The sequence below is a fragment of the Eublepharis macularius genome, chromosome 1, assembly GCF_028583425.1.
Source record: "Eublepharis macularius isolate TG4126 chromosome 1, MPM_Emac_v1.0, whole genome shotgun sequence".
Classification (NCBI taxonomy): Eukaryota; Metazoa; Chordata; class Lepidosauria; order Squamata; family Eublepharidae; genus Eublepharis; species Eublepharis macularius.
This window is the reverse complement of record NC_072790.1, coordinates 147,015,282-147,040,781: the sequence shown is the minus strand read 5'-3', so window position 1 is coordinate 147,040,781 and position 25,500 is coordinate 147,015,282. Positions and strand designations below refer to the sequence as shown.

General features: G+C 44.1%; 1 protein-coding gene across 1 annotated transcript in view; it reads left to right on the top strand.

Moving 5' to 3' along the window:
* Positions 1–25,500, top strand: part of EGLN1 (egl-9 family hypoxia inducible factor 1) — a 55,141-nt gene that overhangs the window by 17,563 nt on the left and 12,078 nt on the right. Inside the window, exons 2-3 of the mRNA XM_054993821.1 lie at positions 13,022–13,141; positions 18,875–19,011. Coding sequence (XP_054849796.1) covers positions 13,022–13,141; positions 18,875–19,011 — 257 coding nt within the window. The remainder of the gene's footprint in view (positions 1–13,021; positions 13,142–18,874; positions 19,012–25,500) is intronic.

Here is a 25,500-nt window from a genome sequence, read left to right as displayed (position 1 = left end):
ACATCTCTGCCCAAGGCACTAGCAGCACTGCTGGGGCTAATAATGCAGGAAAAGGCAACAGGCGTGGATTATGCTTGCCATCATTTCCCAGACTAATAGTTACCTGCTGAGTTCAAGGCATACCTGAGATGCTGGCAGTGCTGCTGGGACTTCGGTTACTCCAAGCGTTTCTGGCTAATACAACTCTTGTCTCTCCCCACACACTTTTTTTTTTTGCTAGCACACCAACATTATCATAGGAAGATGTTGCACTTTTTTGTTACTTGGGCCAAAAAGTTTGCTTATACTGGAGCAGAAAAGGAATTTTTGCAACCTTTATCTGTCTTAGAATGGCTGCGCATTTGGTCCACGAAAGTAGATCGTAAAGGTGACATATGATTTTCCCAAAAGAAAATGATCTCTAATCAAAGCACATCAAGAACTAAAAAAGGGCACAGCTGATCTCCAGCAATTCACCCCACAGCATTATCAACAGATTGGGCTGAGCAAGGACATGCAAGTTCCTTAATCAGAGAAAACAGTTTCATTGGATAAGACTCTGTAGACAGTAGCAAAAAGCACCATGATATGTTTCTTAAAGTGGATAGATCTTGTATTTGGCTAGATGATTTCTGTTACCTCTGTTGTAGCAATGGTCTTTGCTTTCTCATGTAATGAATCTCTCTGTGATATGAACAGGAGGATGAAGGCAAACATCTTACAACAAATATGGTTTTATTTATTAAAGATGAGAAGCTTTTAAAAATGTTTTTCCTATTTAAGCTACTTTTCCTTCCTAACAACTAGTTTGCTAACTATTAACAATCACATTTTTAATTAAGAATTTGTTATATTGCCACTATCACTTTAGAATATTGATTAGAAAATTCCCTCTTACATACAGTTCTGGGTTGTTTCCCCTCTAATTAAAAATATGCAGGAATAGGTATTCTTGACCTAAAATTCATTATTTGGCTATCTTAACCATACATACTGCAGGTCAAATTTAACATTTGTTAAGCAGCTGCTATGCTTGCTTGGAATCTGACAGGAAAAGGCTTTGCAGTTGTTCTGTACAGGGAAGGAAATGTGCTTATTTTGACATAAAGGGGGTGTGGCACCAGATACGGATTTTAAAGGAAGTGGAGTACTTTTGTATATGTAGTATTTATATAATAATGTACATTCAAACATCTAAGTTTTCTAAGGAATTCAGAATTATGGACATGGTAAAAAGGTTTTGAGTTAACAAGTATAGTAGGATTCTTCCTTTAAAATCGTTTCCTGTATTTTTAAAACAAAGTAATTCTGGCATACTCTAGGATGTAATGTGTTTCCCCAAAACTCCTCTTCAGTACTGCAGGCAGTAATAGTTTAAATCTTTCTGTTGATTGAATAACATGGTTATTTTTTAATGTCTTGTCTGTGGCTTTTCTAAAAATTAATAGTTTTAATAGATCATAGAAATGTTCTGGGTGTTGTCACAAAAAGAGGAGTCTGATCAAGACATGTCTCATTTTCTGTTCTCCTTGCAACCATTAAAATTGGGATACTTACTTGCAAATGTCCCAATCCCCAATTGGTTTTAAATTCAAAATGTGTCTTTCAAAATATTGCAACTATTTTTGTCTTTGTAAAGCAATTCTGCTGGGAAATGACTCATCATAGCCTGGGGGAGCATTTCTCAAACAGTGTTTTGGGACTGTTGTAGAGGTCCTCCAGGGTAATTTCAGGAAGGGGGAGCCTGTCAGGACAGACAGTGGGACCAGAGCCATCTCGGTTTTCTAGTAATGTGGGCAGTGATTTTCAGGCAAAGGGGCAGAATCAGCTTCCTCCTCTTTGAAGGAGAGGTAGAACTGCTACCACCCATACACTGCAATCCTGAGAATGCCTTCGTGGGAGTAAGTCCCATTGAATAAAATGGAATTTACTTTCCCCTGCTAAGGATTACTTCCGTAGTCACTGAGCTTCCAAATCACCATTGAGCAAAATGTGTCTCATAGGCTCAGCCCTAGGAACTCTAGTGGCAGTGTGGCACCAAGGTTGTACAGTACTAATATGGTCATTCTTGTTTCTTAATGTATATAATTGAACTATTTTTCACTTTCATTTTTCAGAATGAAGGATTTCATCACAGAGGCTGTATTTTGCATCCATAGACAATAATAATCAGTGGCTGTTTTGAACTGAATATGGGAAGTTCAGGTTTTGTGTGATACTGGCTTTTTTTTGTTTCTATGAGCAGCTCTGAAAAATTTTCCAGGCTCTTTCCAACTTACGTTCATCTGTCCTCTCTGACTAGAAGTTATTAACCAAGTTTCTTGGTGTCTCTGGCATAAAGTCTCTTCCAATCAAAGGGTAGGAGGGCCTTTTAAGATGTAGCCCAATAAAATGACCTACCTTCCAAGACCTGACCTTTTAGATCATGTACAAATAATACAAACATTTTACTGTAATTTGCTTATAGCTCATACTTCTCATTTATTGTTTTGAGGACACTGGAAGACCAGGTTCGGGTATGTAGAAGTTGGTCTGCAGTAGAGTTGCAGAATTTGAATCCAATAGCACCTTAGAGACCAACAAGATTTTCAGGGTATAAGTTTTCAAGAGTCAAAGCTCCCTTCTTCAGTTACTACAGTCTCCATGGGACATGTAGTTTGAAAGTGGAGTCCTGGTGCATAGAAGGTACCAGGAGGGGAAGACACAGGGAAATATTAAATACAATATAGAGTCCCAAGGTTGGTTTTAAATGCGCCTTTTTTCATTAATAGCTGTCTTTTAAATTATGAAGTTTGTAGAGGGTTGTGGCTCAGTGGTGGGGTATCTGCTTTGCATGCAAAAGTTCCCAGCTGTAGTCCCTGTCTTCTCAAATGCCTTTCTTTGGCTTAGAGATTGGAGAACTGTTGATGTAGATGAATCAATAGGCTGACTTGGTATAAAACAGCTTTGTGTGTTTTTAAGAAATGAATGTCTAAAATAGTACTTGGGGACCATGTTTATGTAGAAGTAGAATAGTGCCCAAAACAGATGTTATGGGGAAGTAAGATATTTTTAGTAGCCATCTCAATTTATTCTAGTATGTTACAGTTAAACATCATTGTCTCTCAAGCACTCTAAAACAGGCATGCATGGGCTCGAACAAAACAATACATATTGTCGAAGGCTTTCACGGCCGGAGAACGATGGTTGTTATGGGTTTTCCGGGCTGTATTGCCGTGGTCTTGGCATTGTAGTTCCTGACGTTTCGCCAGCAGCTGTGGCTGGCATCTTCAGAGGTGTAGCACCAAAAGACAGAGATCTCTCAGTGTCACAGTGTGGAAAAGATGTATGTCATTTGTATCTACTCAGGAGGGGTGGGGTTGAGCTCAGCTCAACTCAGCTCAACCCCACCCCTCCTGAGTAGATACAAATGACATACATCTTTTCCACACTGTGACACTGAGAGGTCTCTGTCTTTTGGTGCTACACCTCTGAAGATGCCAGCCACAGCTGCTGGCGAAACGTCAGGAACTACAATGCCAAGACCACGGCAATACAGCCCGGAAAACCCACAACAACCAAAACAATACATATTTGCATAAATCAATAATTTGTGAAGGAAAGTATGTTCTATGTAGCACAGTGATCTAGGTAAAACAACTCTATGTTAACAATTTTTTCCTGCATAATTTGCAAATTCTAGAACTGGAGCATCTGTTAGTCACTGTCTTAGAGAAACTGGCTCTGTCTGCTGACTGACAGTAGAAGCAAGTTGTCGAACTCCTTTGTTTGGATAATAACATCATTAAAAAGATTCTCTAGGAGAAATAAAGGATAGAAGTGCTAAATTGTTTTGCTCAATGTTTTTTCGAACTGTGTGTGGGGAAGCGAAGAATGAAGTTCTCTGGTCTTCATATGTTCACCCTTGGAGAAGATATGATTTGATTTGCAGTTTGCTAGTATAAAGCAGTAAATACACCGAGAATTCATTACTATTTGAATTTCTTACCTACCCCAATTTGCAGGCACGGGGCAAATTATCAATTCAGACTAGCAAACATAAAGATCTGGTAAAAGAAAAGTCTTTAATATCCAAGTTTTTGAAAATTTCTGTCAATGGTTTGGATTCTATACCTTGTTTCCATTTATGTTCTTATTTGTCCATTGCTGAATCCACTTTGGAGTACTGTGCTTCTTTGAAAGGCATTGGTCTGGTGCTAAATGCTTTCATACAAGACCACTGTATTTCAAAAGATGTGCCTAGCAAGAGGAGAACATGGATTCTCCCTCTGAGGCGGAGGACATCTTGGGTTGTTTCCTTTCACCCAATCAGGGAGGCAGGAAGTCAAAATCTTTCCCTCCTCTTCTTCTTGGAGTCTAGGAATGCCCCCTTTGCCCCAGCTCAAGGTCCACCTGAAGGTCAAGATGAGCCTCAGATGGTGGACCCAGCCTTCCAGCCTACACCAGGGGAAGTCCTTTCTCAATCCACCAAGACTGCAATTATTTATAGACGCCAGCCTAGCTGGCTGGGGGGACAATTCTGGAAGATTGACCGGCACAGGGCATCTGATCCCAAGAGGAGGCATGCCTGCCTATCAATCTCTTGGAGATAAGAGCTATTCGCCTTGCCCTCTCCCACTTCGCCCAGGACATAGCCGGCAAGGACATCCTAATATGCACCGACAATATTTCCACCAAGGCTTATATCAGCCACCAGGGGGGGCACACGCTTCCCCAGGCTCCACAAAGAAGCAATGAAAATCCTATATTGGGCCAAGTCCAATCTCTTCTCCCTGCAGGCGGAACACGTCGAGGGCACAGCCAACGTACTGGCCGACTGGTTAAGCAGGCAGACCATTCATCCGGGAGAGTGGTCTCTCAGTCGAGAGATCTTTGTGCTGATAACAAACCACTTTGGGACTCTGATCCTGGATTTATTCGTGATGCATGCAAACTGTCAAGTCCTGAGGTTTTTCTCCAGGTTCCTGCATCCTCAAGCAGAGGGGACCAACGCTCTCTCCTTGCCGTGGCCCAAGGGCCTGTTTTATGCGCCTTTCCCCCGATTCCGGTCCTTCCCAAGCTTCTGAGGAGAATAATGGAGTAGAAGGCGGAGATGATCCTCGTAGCACTGTGGTGGCCAAGGAGACCATGGTTCTTCACGATCCAGACAATGTCGAGCTCTCATCCCTGCACCTGCCAGCAGTTCCAGTTTTCCTCCAGCAGGGTCCAGTGTGGCATCCCCACCTGGACTGGATGTGTCTGACTGCCGGGAAATTGAAAGGTGATACCTAGCCAATTTGAGGTATTCTCCCCAGATGATCCACACCCTCTTGGCCTCCAGGAAGAAGTCAACAGTCAGAATATACAATACCTCGTGGAAGGCCTTCACCTGTTGGGCCAGGAGAAAGAAGGTCAACTTCCTACGCCCTTCAGTTGCATCAATCCTGGCATTTCTACAACAAGGTCTGGACACCGGCCTCAAGCCAGCCATGCTACGTAAGCAAGTGGCGGCCCTAACTTCAGTCCTTCCTGTGGTGGAGGGCTTCAAGATTTCTAGACATTCTCATGTACAACGTTTCCTGAGAAGCACCATATTACTGAGTCCTCCTGTGATCCACCGCCTCCCTACCTGGAGACTTCACATTGTGCTGTTGGCCCTAATTAAACCTCCCTTCGAACCACTCAGAACCATCTCTTTGAAGTGGCTGAAACTCAAAACCATATTCTTGGTGGCCATCACATCGGCCAGGCGGATCTCAGAGCTGGGGGCACTGTTGATCAAGCCCAATCTCTGCATTTTTCATCGAGATAAGGTAGTTCTTTGAATGGATCCCATTTCCCAACTCTAACTCTAAATACTATAGGATGCAAGAAATCAACCTTCATCGACAGTTGCACGGTCAGTCCTGTTGATTTTGGAGATTTTTTAGCTCAATACCATCAGGGGGCGCCCTTGCCTCTCTGCGCGCATGCACAGCCATTCTTTCCCACCAAAAACGGTATCTAAGAGGCGGAGCGCCCCCAACATACCCTCAGTTCCTCTTTTGCTGCCAATGAGAGAGGTTCATAGCTCTTCTGATCATGAAATCCTTTGACGATGTCGGAAACGGCACTTTTCAAATGGTGTGTCTCCTATGACAGAATGATGACTAAGTCTGATGGCCATTTGAGCTGCCTTTATTGTTTGGGCAAGACCCACAATACGTAGACTTGTAAGCATTGTTGAGCCTTCACCTCGAAGGCCAAATCTGAGTGGGCGGGTAGGCTGCAAGCTTCCCTGTGGAAATGTGCTATGGAAGTGATGGATTCACAAGCTAAGGCATGATCTTTTGCCTCGCCCGGTTCCACCACCCAACCTGGCACCACTTAGACCAGCTCTAAAATGCCGTGGTCCCACTCTTCTCGGAGCCTAGACTGCTGCTGCACTCAACCCCAACTTCGGTCCAAAGTGCCTCGGAACCGATCACTACTGTCTCGGGTATGATGCCATCAGGCTCACCTTGACAGCAAGGGGACTCTGCTTCGGTTCCAACGCCATTGGTTCCGGCACCGGTCTGCTCTGACCCTGAGAAGAAGAGAAAAAAGAGGAAGCACCAATCATCTAAACATGATAAAGCTATCCTAGAAAGTGTCCTCTCAACTCCAAATCCTCCTGAACGATCGGAGGATGTCGGTTCCGAACCCCTCATAAAGAAACACAGGGGATCGGGGGATCATCCATCGCCCCACAGCGCCCCTCACTCCAAGAGCAGTCATGAGGAGGATGTCATTCTGGTGAATAAACCTCCCACCCCATAGGGGTGTCCTAGATCACTGTCCTGTGGTTACTGACCCTCTCAAACTTCTCAGGAATGCAGAGGGCGTTCCAGATGCAGGATGAGCCCCGACTCTTATGCAAGGTACTAGAGAGAACGCCACCTGCCTGATGAAAGGACCTCACATTGCCACTACAGAGAAGGCTCTTATTATTCAGATCTTCCTTCTGGAAGGGAATCCAGATCTCCTTCCATGAGAGCTCATTCCTATGCAGGCTCCAGACAGACCCCGCACCCTTCGGAACCTGATGTAGATGCTGGTATTGAACGTCACAGATCCAGTGATTCTCCCTTATCAGATTCACCAGAGGGAGAGATTGGCCCTTTAGAAGATGCATCCCCTACAGATGACTTTAGGGTGTATAATGAACTCCTGCAACGTATGGCTAAGGCTCTGGAGGTTGATGTAACGTCTGCTGAACCGAAGTTCACAGATAAAATTCTGCAGTATATTTACTCAGGTTCTACCCCTGCTATCTCCCCTGTGATCAAATGTTTTGTGAAACTGCTGAAGGACTTGAATTTAAGACCAGCCTCCACTCCTACAACAAACAGGAAAGTTGGAAATCTTTACTGACTGAAGGATGACCTCTGTCCTTTACTGTCGGTCCACCCTCTGCCTTTGTCCCTAGTGCTGGAAGAGGTGCAAGCAAAGCCAAAACAAGTTTCTCTTTCAGTCCCATCCGATAAGGAAAGTAGAAGACTGGACACAATGGAACACAAGTTTTATACTTCTGCGGCATTTGGGATGAAGATCGCTAACTATTCTGCGGTGATGGCAGCTTATCAACTCCTTCTTTGGAACAAAGTTGCCACCTTTATACCCAAACTACTAGAAGACCAAAAGATTTTTCTGAGAGTCATCCAGGAGGAAGCTGTTTGACTTTCCTGCCACCAAATTAATGCCAGTCGGAATACAGGAGACACTTCTGCTAGGTCGTTACTGTCAGCTGTTGTCCTTCGCCATTATGTGTGCTTGAGAACCACAGCTCTACCGGCAGACACAAGAAATAGAGTAGAAGATCTTTCCTTTGAGGGCACCACCTTGTTCTCCGACAAAACGGATGAGTACCTCTTGAAAAAGAGGAAAGATAGATTTACTGCTCGCTCATATGGCATGCTTCCACAACATCAGCAACAGGGTGCATCGCAATCGCTCTATAGGTCCTTCCAAAGAGGCCGGCAGCAGCGTTTTCACCTTATCAGGGGTACGCCTACTGGAATCAGTGGGGTTACCAGAGTCCACAATCCTCCTTTTCCAGGAGGAGACCAGGCCAGAAGACCAAGACTGGCGCGCATCAACAACATGCCAAGGACCAGTCTCAACCTCATAAGCAGTTTTGACAATTACAGGGCCCTGACCCGTGTTTTGGAGTCAGGCTGAGTGGTTTTTTCACAGAATGGTGTTCTATCACCTCTGATGTTTGGGTTCAAAAAATAGTTAAATTTGGTTATAAAGTTGAATTTTTGTAGTTACCCTATTAATGACTTCCTGTGTTTTCTTCCGACACATCTCATTCGGGGGTACTCTCTAAGCTCTCAGCTCTGCTAGAGAAAGGGGCCATTGAGGAAGTCACTGACCAAGCCGATTTGTTTGGCTTCTGTTCTAAGTTACTTGTAATGGAAAAGAAAGATGGGGGCCTTAGGCCTATCCTGGACCTTTGTGGTCTAAATGACTTCATTAGAGTTCATAAGTTCAAAATGGTTACTTTGCAGGCAGTCCTGACCTTGTTACCCTCTGACGCGTGGTTCGTGGTTATGGACTCGAAAGATGCCTATTTTCATATTTCTATTTTCCCAGAACATAAGAAGTTCCTTCGTTTTTCTTATAGCAGCCGCATTTTTCAGTATTGTCACCTTTCCGCCAGATACAGGCTCAGAACTGCTGTCAGAACATCTCACCTGTGATCTCATATTTGTTGAGTATGGCGGCCCTGAGGACATCGTAGTCTGCAGCTTAGTCTTTTGGCAGGGCCTGGAGAGCGGCTTGGAACCTCTCATGAGGTAGTACTCCACTGCCGCCATGGCCCAGGCACAATGGTCATATATAGTGGAGTACTACCTCTCATGAGGTAGTACTCCACTATATATGACCATTGTGCCTGGGCCATGGCGGCAGTTCTTTCAAAGGTTCCTCTTTTACTCCTCCCCCCTCTCCCCAATTATGGAGCATTCTTCCTCCTCCTCTGTTGACGGCTAAGGCTGGCAGCCTGTCTAGGGCTTCTCTCTGGCTGCCCTGGCCTTTGGACCCCTCCCCATGATTTAGGGCCACCTTGTAGGGTGGGGACAGCCAGGCTGCAACCTCCTGCTGAACCTGATCGCAGTGTCAGCATCTTCAAGGCTTGCCTCATGGCCCCTCATAACCCAATAGCTGCTTCCACAGCCCTTGCAGCTTCTGGGGGCCATGCTGTCTTGACGGGCCTTGCTGCTGCCCCCATACCCACTCTGGTGGGCCTGACCATCCCACCAAGCCTCACCGCTGCTTGCGTGGCTTCCCTGGTGCCTGGGGAGGGCTGTGCTGGCTCGCTGGGTTATGCCTTCGCCCCCTCAGCTTCCCCAGCACCTGGGGAGGGCTGCATTGCCCCACCAGGCCCTCCTGTAACTCCTGCAGCTTCCTCAGCATCCTGGATGGCCTCATCATCTTCCTGGGCCTCTCAGCCACTGCAGAGGCATCTGTGGCGGCCCATCCAGATAAGTGACTGGACTTGCCATCCCCAGACACAAGGCTTAAAAAGGAAGTAGAGACTCAGTAATTTTATTACTTGTGTATCATACCCGGTAACGAACCACAAACGTTATCTGTGGCATACCTCTGGACAGGGGTTAAATGATTTGAAATACAAAAGCTAATTAGACACTCGGGGTTTCTTAAGTGTATGCCTATATTTGAATCAAGCCTTACCAGAGTCCTCTAGAGCAATCTGCTTCTCCATGTAAATTTTCACTTTATGCTCTCTTTGTCCATCACATTAGAGTATAATTGTTTAAATGTGTAAGGAAAGTCACTGTGGTGAGTATACCTCTGCAGCTGTTTTTCTGCAACAGTAAACTATCTTGTTAGAATTTGTGCAAAGTCTGATTTTTTTATTTCAAGTTACTCTTTTATGCTGAGTCATAATTACTGTATGATAACCAGCTTTGCAGGATAAATTATCATAACAATTTTCCCTGTTCCTAAATTAAGCTATCCATTGCTATCTCAGGTTTTAAAGTTGAAGCTCTATTCTTAAAACGGAATGCCTTTACTTATTGTAGATCATGCTTTATTCATTTTGCCTGTGCTATTTTCCTTACAAGGCAGACATACGTATATGTTATTATATGATTTGTATTTTTTTCAGTTGATGGAGAATGGTCATACTTTTTACTAGAAAGATGCAAATTCTTCCAGAAATCAGTCATGATTCATAAGATGTTTGGAGCTTTTTTAGCTAATCCAGGCTTTCCAAATCGTTTGCTTGCTATTGATTAATTTTAATTTTATTTTTAAATTTCATCCTGTTCTAGAAGTCCAGGGCTGATTGTCAAATCACATACTTCCTCCAGAATTTTGTTTGTGCCCCTTTTCTGTAATAGAGTTCAAGGCCGTGGCTAAAAGAAATTATTAAAGGGTATCTTTGACAGCAGTATCTATGTTCAGCCTCACTTTTTATGAGTTTATATAACAGTTCTGATAGCCTTTGTAATACTTTTGCATGTCCTGCAATGGAAACTGTCAAATACGTTTCCAGGAAAATATGAATGGTTGGTGCTGCTTGAACTCTCCTGCTTGTTGCTAGGGTGAAAACTGAATCTTCAGGTTGAATTTTTTCCCCACTTGTAGTAAATGTCATTTGTCTACAGTTGGAGTTGCATTATAACATATTAATAGACCCAGGGGTCATTTCCTAGAAAAAAACTGCAGGAACTCTTTAGCATAGCTCATTAGCATATGCCACACACCCCTCGCATCACCGGAAGTGTGTCAGAAGGCAACATCCACCCCCCAGGCCCCTTTCCGCCCCCCCCCAATGAAAGTAAAAGAGCAGAGCTGAATGAATACAAGCAGCCTGCCTTGCTTTGCAGCCCAGCACCACTTGGCATTTACTAATTCTCTCCCCCCACCTCACAAATGAAAGTAAGGAGCAGAGTAGAATGAATGCAAGCAGCTTGCCTTGCTTTGCTGCCCAGCACCACTTGGCATTTACTAATTTTCTCCCCCCCCCCCTGCCCCCGTCACAAATGAAAGTAAGGAGCAGAGTAGAATGAATGCAAACACCTTGCCTTGCTTTGCAGCCCAGCACTACTCTCTCTCTCTCCCCCCCCCCCGCCCCCGTCACAAATGAAAGTAAGGAGCAGAGTAGAATGAATGCAAACACCTTGCCTTGCTTTGCAGCCCAGCACTACTCTCTCTCTCTCTCTCCCCCCCCCCCGCCCCCGTCACAAATGAAAGTAAGGAGCAGAGTAGAATGAATGCAAACACCTTGCCTTGCTTTGCAGCCCAGCACTACTCTCTCTCTCTCTCTCTCTCTCTCCCCCCCCCCGCCCCCGTCACAAATGAAAGTAAGGAGCAGAACAGAATGAATGCAAACAGCTTGCCTTGCTTTGCAACCCAGCACGGCTCAGCTTGCACTCGGAGGAAAAGGAATCACGTGGGCAGGGCCAAAACCCACGTGACCTCTTTTGAGACCTTCCGGAATGCCATTCCTGTGCATTCCGGCTCCAAATGAGCCCTGAATAGACCTGCTGGATCAGACTAGTAGTTCATCTAATCCACCATCCTTTTTTCACACAGTGACTACCTGTGCCAATAAATAGGAAATAAAGGCCAAGACTTCCCCTGATGTTGCATCCTAGTAGTGATATTCAAAAGCTTACTGCCTCTGAGTATAGTAACTCCCTTTAGTCACCATTGCTAAAAAACAAAACTGCACTGGGAGGTAAAAGGGCACTATCTCCTTCTATCCACCACCCCAAAGGAAAGAGCCACCCTGCATGTCTTGGCCAGGCATCTCGTTCACTTCCTGGCACAAGGCTTTGGCCATCCCTTGCTTGGAGCCAAGGTGGCTAGGGGTAGAGCAGTTCTCTGGGCCATCAACCCACTGGCACTTTTACCAGAATCCTTAATAACCAGTCTACCCCTGCTAAAATCCCTGTATGTTAGAATTTACCTTATTTTGGTTCATTATTACCCATTTCACGTGAAAGCTTGGTGGACTGTTAATTTTAAGATTTTTGTTTTATAGTTTTTCCTAAACTGCGAAAATATTGGAAATCCAAGAGATTAGGAATCAATAAGATACTTTTTGTGTGGTTGCCTAATGTAGGTTTTGCTGTGCCATAGTTCTGCTGAAAATAATTTGAAATGTTTTATTTTTCTCTTAGGATAAACTATGCCTTATACAGGAGACTGGGAAACACAGAAGAGATTTTTTTTCTAGTTAGTGATATGTTAGATGACTTCTGGATCTTGATATTTTTACAAAAATTGGCTAATTTTGAGTGGAAATTGGCAAAAAGTGGGACAGCACCAGTAATGGAGTCCAGAATAAGAGCTTCAAATTGATACTTAGTGGGCACGCTTTGTTTTGATAGAATGAAAGCCATAGGGTTCCAAACAAGATCTGATCAGAACCCTCTTTCGGGTAGTGGGATCTGAAATTCTCTTCCTACAGTGGGTTCCCTAGGCTTGCTGTTATGGAAATTCTTTTGGACAGATACATGTTAGAAGTAATTATTTTTAAACTGAAGAGCAGCAAAAATTTAGATGGTTTAGAATCTTTCAGTAACTTGCATAGTACAAAATAATAGGATAACAACTAAGAACTTTGCTTAAGTAAAAATTACAGAATTCTCAAAGAAAGAACTTTATTAGGGAATTCCATACTTCCTTCTGATATGCATATCAAAGAATAATGCATTGAATGACCTATGCTGTTTCTCTGTGTCCACTGCGCAGGTGCCATTTTGAGTCTACAACTGTGCAGAGCATCACTTCTAGGACTAAAGTCCCTAATTGACTATAAACAGCCCTTCTTAAGAAATAAGCACATTTGTTTATTAAATTTAGGCTGATTTTCATTCAGTTAAGGCTTTTTACACATTTTTCTCCTCTTAAAAATAGCCATTAAAAGGGATAAAATAAACCCCTTATCTCTGGAGTCTAGACAGAGAAATGGAGTATGGGAACTCAATTGAAGAGATAAAGAGGAAAGTTCCCTTTCCATTCACAGGTTGATTTTTTGTTTGTTTGTTTGTTTAAATTACAGGCAATGGTGGCTTGTTATCCAGGCAATGGAACCGGATATGTGCGTCATGTTGATAATCCAAATGGAGATGGAAGATGTGTCACGTGTATATATTACCTTAATAAAGACTGGGATGCCAAGGTAAACCTGTTTCAGAAATTTGTGCATTTTTGAATAGTTGAACGTTGGTTTTTAAATCCATTTGGATATCTGGTTAATTTTTACTTTTAAACTGAAATGATTAAGCATACTGTGTAAAGAGAGCCTTGTCTTTCACATGTCTCACTCTTGAAAATGTCTTATGAACACATGCTGAGCAAAACTGTAGGCTCTCAGCAACCTGTGATGCATTCTCTAGCAGCATAGGCAGTGTACTTATAAGTGTACCTTTGAAATCACACAAAGTGGTTAGAAAAGCCATTTCAGTGTATAAGTAAGAAGTATGATGGGTCAGTAATATGGTTCTAAGATTTTTTAATGATATTAAAATATGTTTAGTTGCTGTAATCAGATAGTGACAATGATCAGTATATTGTATATGAGGAATGAAAAGAGTTTAACAACAACAACAACATATAATTTATATACTTCCCTTCACGACAACTTAATACCCAGTAGGCTTTGGTTTACAAAGTAGGCTTTGGTTTACAAAGTATGTTGTTATTATCCCCACAACAATCACCCTGTCAGGTGGATGGGGTTGAGAGAGCTCCAAGAAGCTGCGACTGACCCAAGGTCACCCAGCTGGTTTCAAGCAGAGGAGTGGAGAATCAAACCTGATTCTTCAGATTAGAGTCCTGCTGCTCTTAACTAGGGGTGTGTACCCCAAAAAGATTTGGGTTTCTCACTTCAGGATTCAGCTATTTAAACCTCTTCAGTATGCTTCGGAAAGATTCAACTATTGTTTTCAATGGGGAAATGGTGCTTCCAGGTTTCTGGGGGCCGGGGGGGGGGCATTTTCTTTCTGATTCATACCAGAGTTGGTGGGGACCTTCTCCTAACTCTCCTCTCACAACCACTCAAGTTTCAGAATGTTTGGGGCTATCCAAGGGGATGAGGATGGCATTTTGTTCGCAAAACGCACCAGATTTTCAGGGGACCTACTCCTACTTTTCCTCTCATGACCCCCCAAGTTTCAGGGAGATTGGACTTCTTTGGGGGGCATTCTATAGTCCCCCTCAAAAGGTGCCCCTATACTCCTCTAATCTCCATTATTCTCTATGGGGAAAAATAGGGGGGCTAGCCAAGGAGCTCTCTAGGGGAGCCAAATAGGGGCCTGGGGTGGCATTTTGCAAGCAAAATCCACCTAATGAGCAGGACTTACTCCTAACTGTGGCCGCCAATGGCCACAACCACACTCCCACTTATGAGCAACCCCCCAAGCAGCCCAACAGAACCAAACTGAACTCCTCTTCCCAAAACCAAGCACCCTGCACAAACTAGCCAGCCACTCCCCATTGGTTCCTATTGTGGGAAAAACAAGACTCCCACAGCAGAAGCACATGGATTGTGGCATCCATGGCCATAGGCAGACTCCCCCTTACAATCTACCCCCCAACAGAACCAAACACACGCCCCCAAATTCCTCAGCATTCCCAGAGTAGGCTGGACAACCACTCCATTATTCCCTGTGAGGGGAAACCATCACACCAGAGAATGACACAAACCAAGAAATCATTTCATATTAATTTATTAGATTTCTTGCCCACCCTCCACACAAATTGTCTCAGGGCAGGTAACAGCATTAATGTTACATCACATTAATACAAACCCACAACATACACTACAATTGGTCACATAGATTTTTTTTTAAATTACAAAATGCACAAATAAAACCCTATGAAGCAAGGGACACTCTTGCAACTAGAAGTAAACTGAAGCCAGGGACTGGACCCTCTCTCTAACAGAACCAAACTGAAGCCCCCCCCCCAGAAAACGCCAAGACCCCACTGCAGCAGGCTGGCTTGCCCCCATTGTTCCCTATGAGGGCCAACCATCACACCAGAGAATCACACAAAAGAAACATTGTTTTTTAAAAACTTAATTTATTAGATTTCTTGCTTGCCCTCCGCACACAACATACAGTTGCAACATACATTACACATAAATACAAAATGCAAAAATTGAACCCTATGAAGCAAGGGTCACTCTTGCAACTAGAAGTAAACTGAAGCAAGAGACACCTCCCCCCCCCCCCACATACACACAACAGAACCAAAGTGATGCAGAGGGAACAACTGAGCACCAGAGTATCACATCCATTCCACCCAAATCAAACTGAACCAAGGGACACTTGGAACTTAGCCCAGCAGAACCATTGTCATTCACTGCAGCCAGGCCCTGAGTTCAGACAGTGGAAAAACACCACAGAGCAGAACCTAACAATACCAAGCCACAAGCACAACACAATGGCATTCGCTGAGCACAGCAGCAGAAACTGCCTGTGAGACAGTGTTGGAAAACCCAAATAATTATCTAGCCTTCATCATCAGCCAGTGCCCAGCGCCATTCCTCTCCACTCCCACCCCTACAATGAGGACAGTTAACACTTAACAGCAGCACAGCAACACATATAACAACATGCTCCAACTCATGCGGTAAGTAAACGACTTTACTCAACATAGCTTCATTTGGCTGCTTCTCTGGGTTTCCTGTGACACACAGTGTGTCCCTCTTTGCTTTACCTAAACTGTCTCTCTCACTCTTCCCATTCCAGTGGAAATATGACAACATTTCTGGGGCCTCTGTTATCCAATATCTGCATAAATTTGTGCCCACAGGGACTGGTAGATTTGATCTGGGTGGGTGGGTGGTTTGGGGGCAGCCAAATTGTGGGGTGTATTCCCTTTGCCACTGAATCCACTCTCCTTCTAGTGTTCTACGTAAGTTTACTTTTAGGAAGAGCATTATTCCTCAGATCATAGACTCGCAGAGGATGCAAGCCACAAGGAGGGCTCACCTCGTTCACTCTGGAAGTCCACTCCCGAGAAATCGAAGAGTCAGTGACTCCCCTACCAGTCTCCATGTTTAGGTCCAGTCAGGTCCAGAAGCACAGCAGATCCAGCAGTGATTCACAAGGGAATCTAATCCACACAGTCCATATGAATCCAGATGCAAGCAGGCCACCCAAGTCACAGCCCAGACCTCCACAGAGACAGACAAGCCAGCAGGAAGCAGGCACCAGTCTCAATGTCTCTCTAGGCCAGGGCAAAATGGAAGCTGGCCAAAAGGCAAGCCTCCAATTTAAATCCCTGCAGCATTTCAAAAAAGGCACTCTCCTTCCAGAGAATCCCCATTGGCTGGAAGGAGAGATGCTGCAGGGACTGGACACTCCTGTCTCCTCCCTCCCTTCCCTAATCCTCCCTCCTCCCCTTTCTGTCTAGTCACTACACTCACTACAACCCTCTCCTCCCCCTCCCATCAGGTAAAAAAGTGGGAAGCTTAAAGCAGCACTTTTGCTGTTTGCAGACAGCAAGAAAAGTGCTGTGGCTGCTGTCACCCGAAGCTTTCCAAAGCATTACAAAGCACTTCACAAAGCTTTGTTTCAGTATTTCCAAATTGGCTCAGCAATGCTGAGGCTGATTTGAAAATACTGAATCATTCCAAACCAGGCTCGATTCAGGTTAAAAACCCGAATCAGAAATCCAAAGCACACACTCCTACTCTTAACCACTACACCAAACTGGCTCTTTAATTTCTTATGGCTAATTTTAATAGCAAAGAATTGTGGATATAGTAGTCTGGGAGTAGTCTGGATTGAGGTGCAGATATGCTTGTCTGGTAACAGATCTAAATTTATCCTCTGTTCATCTTAAGAAAAAGCTGTGCTCATTCAGTGTTACTTTCTAGTTAACACTTGGCACAGACAGCTTAATCATATTTTTATAGAGAGGTGGGATATCATCCCATTCGCAACACAGTCAAATCTGTGGATACTTAGATCCAGATTGGGACCATGGACAGACAAGGCAGATCTTTCTACAAACTTGAGAAAAGCTCCAGGTTTGCTGAAAAATCTGAAAACTAAAACTAAAATACATTGGGGAATAATAGAAGCAGCAGTGTCTGTAGCTTTAAGAAACAAATGCCCTCTGTAGCCATCACTAGGTGATTGCAACAGTATTGCCAGTTTGAAGCCTTAGTTTCTTTCAGTAAAAGGCATGGAGAGAGGGCAGGGCCATTTCCAGGGTTGCTTTGGCCTTTGAGATAGACTCATTGGGGCCAGGCCTGGCAGCAACCACCGGGCAACTTGATAACCACATGAATTCCATGATTTATCCAGGACTGGCTGCTTGCTACTGTTCAACTACAGCCACCACACAAAAGTAAATGTTGTATAGCAGTTAGAGTTTCAGACTAGGATCTGGGAGACCCAGGTTTAAATCCCTACACTCTGCCATTAAATCTGAGTGGGTTATTTTGAGCCAGTCACGCACCCTCAGCCTAACCAACCTCACAGGGTTGTGAAGATAAAATTGAAGAGAGTGATGTAAGCTGGTTTAGGTGCACATTGTGGAGAAAGAAAGAGTATAAATGAAGTATTTATTTATTTATTTACATTATTTATAGTCTGTCGTTTTCACTGAGACTCAAGGCAGATTACACAGTGTAAGTTAGTACAGTCAGTTTCAAAGACATTTCAGTAAACATGTAATAGGTTATATACATGCAGATTTGCAAAGATTTAAAACCAGCAGAAATCCAATACAAGACTGAAGAAATGCTGAAAAAGAGCATAAGAAATTCTAAGACTGGCATATTGAACAATATAGGAAATACCCAGTAGGATCATACATATAGCAATAGTAGTAGAGTCTGTGGTTTATCATACTTCAGCAAGTTCATAGTTCCTCCCTGTCCATTTACTGATGGATCTGGTCCTTACAGTACAGCCCTCCTGTCTGAGTAAAAAAGCCCTCTTGTATAATTCACTTTTGCATTGTTTGCAGAAAGCTAAGACAGTGAGAACTTTCCGAACTACTTCAGGTAGACCATTCAGTAAAGTAGGGTCCGCCACAGAGGATACATGTGTATGGGCAGCTGTTGATTTTGCCCATATAGCTGTTAATGGAGAACAAATGGGTGGGTGGAAAGGAGAGAAGGAAGCAGGGAAAGGTGTAAATATTGGGCCTGCCCTGAGGAGGGAAAGATACAGGGGAAACTGAGGTAGCCCTCACATGTCCTTTTGCGTTCCCTACCATGCAACTGGGCATAGCCCAGTGACAGACACTGCGTACTTCAGATGGACTTTTCTCAGGGAGATGCTGCCAGGCATCAGGAAGGAAGAAAACCAGAAGATGGGTGGGAGAAAGAGAAGCTGGTGAGAGGGAAGGAGAGAAGGAAGCAGGAAAAGGTGAGAAGCTATGGAGGCTTTCAGGGAAGGGAAATAGGAAAATAGAATAATGGGAGAAGGGGAAATGAGATACCCCCTGCAAGTCCTTGCAGGTCCACCTCTTGTGTAAGTGCCTATTTTAAATACGTATGTGAAATAATGCATGAAATACTGAATGTTTGTTTACATGAACAGAACAAACCCTCACTGTTTTTATTTTTCTCTTTTAAAAAAATAGTTTATGGTACTGCAAAGGCAAAAATGATATACATCATTCTCCTCCATTTTATCCTCACAGCAACCCTATGGGGCAGGTTATGCTGAGTGTGTGTGACTGGCCAAGGTCACCCAGGAAGTTTCCATGGCAGAGTGGGGATTCAAACCTGGGTCTACAAGATCTAGTCTGTCACTCTACCCACTATACAAATTTATTTTTATCCAGACATACAAAGAATAACCATACACTTGTACACAGCTAACATAATTTACTTACATTTTATAGTTAGATATTTAACCATTAAGGTGTTTGAATTCTTTTTTAGGTAAGTGGCGGTATTCTTCGAATATTTCCAGAAGGCAAAGCCCAGTTTGCTGACATTGAACCTAAATTTGATAGACTGCTATTCTTCTGGTCTGACCGCCGCAACCCTCATGAAGTACAGCCTGCGTTTGCTACAAGGTAAGATGAACAGGTCAGTAGATCTAGATTAGTAAAAGGTTGGAGGGAACTGGCAGAATGTTTTACTGCATAGCTCTCAATATATTTGGGGAGAATCCTCTCTAGAAAATAGTGCGTAAATAGAGTCTCTAAATGTTTAGAATTCCTCCCCCTCCCATGGAGTGAAATAAGCAGTGGTAGGACTTCCTGCACTTCAGCTCGCTGGCAGGGAAGGGGCTGTTTCCACTTCAGTTGGCCTAGGGGGATCCCCCTCCACGGGACAGCTGAAGCCCTGAAAGGGTCCTTTAAATTGCAGCTGGTCTGTGGGTGGATCCCCCTCCCCTGGCCAGCTGAAGCGGGGAAAGGGCCCTTTAAACTCCAGCTAGCCTATGGGAGACCCCCCTCCACGGGCCAGCTGAATCCTGGAAAGTGACCCTTAAACTCCAGCTGGCTTGCAGGGGATCCCCCTGTGGGTCAGTTGAAGCGTGGAAAGGGCCCTTTCCCTGCCACTTGCAAGCGACAGGGAAAGGGCCCTTTAAACTCCAGCTGCCTGGCAGGGATCCTCCTCTGCTGGTCAACTGGAGCTAGCCATGGTTTGAAAGTGCCCCAAAGGTTCCCAAAGCAACCTAAATTGCTTTGGAAAGTGTTGATTTGGCATTTCGAATCAGGGCCAGCATGCTGGGTCCGAATCAGAAATCCCGAATCTTTACAAATTGGGTTCGACTCGGGTATTTATCCTGAATCACACACCCCTGCATTTTATGTATGCGTTTGACTGTATTTTAGCAATATTGAAAAACAGGGTATTTCTCTAGAGTCTGGAATTGCTCATATTGTGTTTTCTGAGGCTGACAAAGTTGAAAAGGCATATGTAGCAGGAGGCACATGTTTGTCATCCCTATTATCCTACATAGAGATTAGGCTTTTAAAAGTCATTTGTATCTGAAGTATTAAAGGTATATGAACTCTAATGATGTTCTAAATATTTTCATATGGTACTCTGTTATTTTAAAGTACTCCTGTCCCTTTGTTCTGGATGTAATACTTTAAGTGGAAACTAAATATTGTATCCATTTTTGTAAGCTACTAATTTCTGAGGATTTATTTTCAAAGTAGTTCTTGGAGTTGACTCAGACTTCCCAGAAGTATTTTTTTCACACTGAAAATATCAATTTTTGTGGCGCGGAGAAGGTTAAAAGGGCAAGGGTTGCACAGCATGTTTACTGTTCAGCCAGACTGTACCTCAGGTGCTGTGCATGTGTATGCTAACTGATGCTATATGGCACTCTTGTGTCAACAGCAAGAAGCTCAGTAGAACATTTATTTTACATGCAGAAAATCCCAAGTTCATCCATAGCTAAAAGGATCAGGGAATGGAAAAAACCTCAGCCTGAAACACTTGGAAAGCTACTACCAGTCAAAGCAGACTGTACTGGCTTTTATAAACCACTGGTTTGACTCAGTATTGGGCAGCCGTATTTATGATGATTTATTTACTTTATTTATATGCAACTCTGAACTCAACAACTTAATGCATCATTTCAAAACAGTATATTAGAAAGACTGTTTTAAAGAGTGGAACAATTCATTAATCTATATTTCTCCTTGGTACAGTTTTCTAATGATTTCCTGTTTAAATGTCCATTTTGAGTAGCTGTTCTGTATTTAAATAAACGTTCAATCACTCTTGTGTTGAAAGCAGTCTTCACAATGTATCTCCCCTTTTATAAAAAATCAAAAATCTGAAGAGACAAACAAGAATCTTTAATATCAACTGCATTTGGATGGAAACCAAGCATATTGATACCAACCTTTGTGAAATGATTGGGAAAAAACCCTAATACTTAAAGACTACAGAATAAAGCCCTTTAAAGTTATTTGTATACAGGTGTTCATCACTCCATACTTTTGGGTATTTGCAGCTTGATTTTTTTTTATTGATGGAACTCATATTGAAGGAACTTATTTTTTTTTTATTGAAGGAACATGGAATTCACAATTAGAGCTTTTGGTTGAATAGTTCAGTAGAATATTTAGCTGGAAAAATCTGGTGGCTGCTAGTAGTGTGCGATTCGGGTTTCCGATTAGGGAAAAATACCCGAATTGGACCTGATTTGCAAAGATTCGGGCTTTCTGAATCGGCCCCAGGGTACTGGGACCATTTCAGAAACCCTGCATCAAAGATTCCCAAAGCAATTTGTATCGCTTTGGGAAGCTTCGTGTCAAGGGGTTTAAATGCCCCTTTCCATGATGCTGCGCAGCGGCATGGAAAGGGGCATTTTAACCCCCAAGTCAGCTGCTTGGCGGCGAGTTCCCTGGCAGCCGAGTCAAGCCGGTGGGATGAAAATGCCCCTTTCTGTGGCACTGTGTAGCAGCACAGAAAGGGGCATTTTAACCCCTGAATCGGCTGCTTGGCGGTGAGTTCCCCGCCAGAAAGCTGAGTCAATCCGGCAGGGTTAAAAATGCCCCTCTCCATGGCAGCCCCATGGAAAGGGACGTTTTAGCCTCACAGGCTTGACTCGGTTGCCTGGTGGGGAACTCCCTGCTAAACAACTGATTTCGGGGTTAAAATGCAGGTGAAGCCTGCAGCCCCATCCACAGCCCTTTGCCCTCTGTGGAAGGGGTCAGAGGAATCCTTGGCCCCCTTGCGCAGCGGGCCAAGGGAGTGCTCTGCAGCATGGCTGCAGGCTGATGCCTACAGACCCGTTGCATCCTTCACCTGCTACGGAAGGGGTTGGGAGATTCCCTGGCCCCTTGTGCAGTGGGTGAATTGAGCGCTCTACAGCAGGGCTGCAGACTGATGCCTACAGCCCCATCGCGTCTTTCGCCCACTGCTGAAGGGGTCGGGCAATTCCAGCAGGCCAAGTGAGTGCTTTGCGGCAGGGCTGCAGGCTTAGGCCTGCTACCCCATTGCTTCCTTCACCAGCTTTGGAAGAGGTCGGAGGAATCCCTGGCCCTTTGCACAGCGGGCAAGTGAGCGTGGGATTCCCTGGCCATTCCATCAGCGGGCCAAGTGAGTGTGTGTGTGTGTGGGGAGGTAGATTTCTAAACCTACACTTTTCTAGCCGCTTGCAAGCAGCTAGAAAAGTGTAGGTTTAAACTTTCTGCCCTGCCGCTTATTTCACCTGATGGGAGGAGGAGGAGGGGATCCCCTCCTGCTCTCACCAGAGTGGGGGGGAAGAGGGGACCCCTCTCCCCGCATCGGGTGAAGTAAGTGGCCAGGCTGGAAGTTTAAAAGTTTTTCAGTATGCTCCAAATCTTTACGGAGCATACTGAAGCCAGTCAATAAGCTATTTCTTGATATGGCTTATTGCTTATTTCCGATTTTTGTCCGAATTTTCTTGCACACCTCTAGTGGCTACAACTCATTGTGAGCTTTTTAGAATAGGCAACTAATCAAATGATTGTGTGTCTTCAAAACATTTAACTAATTTAACACACACACACACACACACATGCAATTTAATGTAGGATTTTATATAGTGATACTAGCTTGATACCCGTGCTTCGCTACTGTATTTAACTACTTTAAATCCAGTTATAATACTTATGGGTGTGTAACATTTTTTGGTTTGTAGGGGGGGGGGGTTGAGTTGGTTTTATAGTATAATAGCATGGTACCTGAGCTTCACAAAGATGTTTGAATAAAGTGAAGCGTGTTGATGCTGAAAACGGATAAAGTGAATTTCAAAATGTAACATTTATTGAAGAGATTTTTAAAAGGAAAAGATTGCAGTGTAGTAAATAAAGTGAAAAATACGTACAACCTTTTTTTTCTACTGAAGGACTTCTTTGTAGACCTCATTGGTGTTTCCCCCCCACTTTGGAGCCCCCACTTTGAGGAGAAGCTTGTGGGCTGGGAAGCCAGGAGGGTTGAGCATTTTGAGGAACTCCACAGGGTAGTGAACAGCATCATCCATTTGGACCACTGAGTCCACAGATCTGTACTCCAATTCTGCCCCTTCGAGAGAGTTAAGTTGTGTTTCATTAATGATGACAGCCTTGTTGTTCTTGGGGGTCAGAATGGCACGCTTGCAGAGCCAGGCCATTGACTGCTCCATGATAGTGACGATATCAGGGTATATCTTGGCTGTTAGGTCTGCTAGGGTCATCACTACTGTGCCCAGGCCTGCAGGGATGGTCACCTTTCCCTTGGACTCGGGACTTGCTGGTACTTGGCCACTGCTGCTCAGTGCACTGCAGGAGTATGATGTACATATTTCTTTGCCGCATCTCTAAGTTGCTTCCTCCTTTTAGCATCAGTGTATCTTGCACGACATCTGCCAGAAGTCTTCTTGGTGGCAATAAGAGGTGATGGCTGCAAGAGGTGTGAGGTGGAGATGGACTGAGGGAGGGGTGGTGTGGTGGGCAGTTCGGCAGGTTCATGTGAGAGGTTCACATTGAAATGGCTTCTAGAAAGGTTGTGTACCATCTCCCCATGAACATTTAAAAACTCAGCTGCCATACTGACTTTTATATAAAATCCCTATTCAGGAGTCTTGTTCTGTGCTTCTTTAACTGCCTGCAGTTTCCTTTGCCCGATTTTTACCTCAGAACACAGAGTTCCACAGCTGACCCATCAGCCTGCCAGCCACACAAGAAATCCAGGCCCCACAGTGAGATTGGCAAGCCTAGAGGGGCAGGCTGGGAGGTGTATTTTTATCTCAGGACACATTCAATGACTGGGAGTCATTGAATGTGTCCTGAGGTACTGCATGTGTCCTGCATACTCTTTAGAATGTTGGGATGATGACCAATCAGAGCTGCATATGAAAATGACCTTAGAGAGGCTGAGTTGGCAGTTGGTGGGGGTGGGGAGCACCCTGCCAGCCACACAGGGAAGCTGTATCCCTATGGGAAAACACATTTTACCCCTTTTTACCCCCGTAGGGGGCGAATTTCTTAAAATCCCTTCTTAGTGAGCCCCTACATCACAAAAGAAACGTCCTGCCCAAATTTCACATTTCTAGGTCCAGGGGTTTGGGCTGGGTGTTGATGATTCAGTCAGGACACTTGTCTTTATATATAGAGATAAATAAATGGATGTAAATTTGCTCCCATTCTATATTGCTTTATTTAACCTGAAATATTTGTTTGAAATATTCATGTGTTTAACAGGCTGATAGCCTCTACCAAAGACCTGTAGTGCATTGTCAACATTGGTGTACAGCCTGTGGCACAACAGTGGGTGGTTTCATCTGTATAACACTGCACTGTACAGACTTATTGCTAGCAACTGTTGTGGGACATTATAAAGAGTAGGCATGGGGAAATGGTTGCAGCAGTCACACCTTGGAGCAGCCCCCTGTGATGACCAGGTGTTTTTTTGGCTTTCCCATTACGCCTTCCATTATGGCCTGGATTGCAAGTGTTCAGTGAGGCAGTGTGTTAACAAATACCTGTGATGCTATTACTGAGGAAGCCTAGGGAGGTAGAATAGGTATCTGAGATAATTTCTGCTACTTCCACCCAGCCCCCTTCCTCAGAGTGATTATCACTTACTCCTTCATTTTTCCTCAAAAAGAATGTTTATTGACTCTTTTCTTAGAACGGTTTTTTTTCTTAGTGGTTTGGTAGGTTAGGCAGAGAATGTAACACCTTATTGGTTATTTATGGCAATGGATAGCATAAACTCTGCTTTAGAAGTGTTACAATTTCACACACCAGCGGCTTTACTGAACTGACAGGCAGCGGGGGAAAGACTGAGAGTGTGATTTCATTTGGAATTTTTCAGTAGAGACAAGAATCTCAGCATATTGAAATAGTTAGCTTGGAATATTCCGCTCAGTCCTCACAGAAGTCACTATCCCACTATCGCTCTAAAGTAACACAGGATACTTGCTTTATTCCTGCCTCTCCTTTGGCTCCTGAGCCCTGTGTCCTTTTTACTACCTATGTCTGAATTCTTTTCCTTCATTGGGCAAAGCCTAACTATGTAGCTTATCTCATAGTTTTTTCCTATTTCTGTTGCTTCCTCAAGCCCTGACTTGAAAACCCACTTTTTCCTCTAACTTGCCTCCCCTAATCTCTCCCAGACGTTCCACAGCCTCCCATTGGCTTATTCTGCTGAGTGTTTGCATGCTCCCCCTGTAGGCTGGGATTTGCTGCAATGCCTGGAGGGTGGAACTAGAGACTGACCCTCTCACATACCCTTGCTTACCTGTATAGTGTGTATTGTCAGTTGGAGAACTCAAGGCTTCTGTTTGATGTTTGTGTCCTAAGGCGATGTGCCTGTCAGGGGTCTGAGCAGAGCAGTGTTTGTTCTTTCATCTCCTTGTTTCCTTGCTATACAAAGTGTCTTTTCTGTAGTGGTCCCATCAGCAAAGCCCTATGTGAGTTGTAAATGTGCCTGGCTTCACATCAAGGAGACAGACAACCCTTGCTGTGTCTGCCTTGTCATCTGGGATATGGGTGTTCTGCCTTGGGTATGGTAAGGCATTGACTCAAAATATTACCACCTGAAGGTCATGTTTTGCCATAGGGAAGCTGATACCCTGATAGCAACCCTAT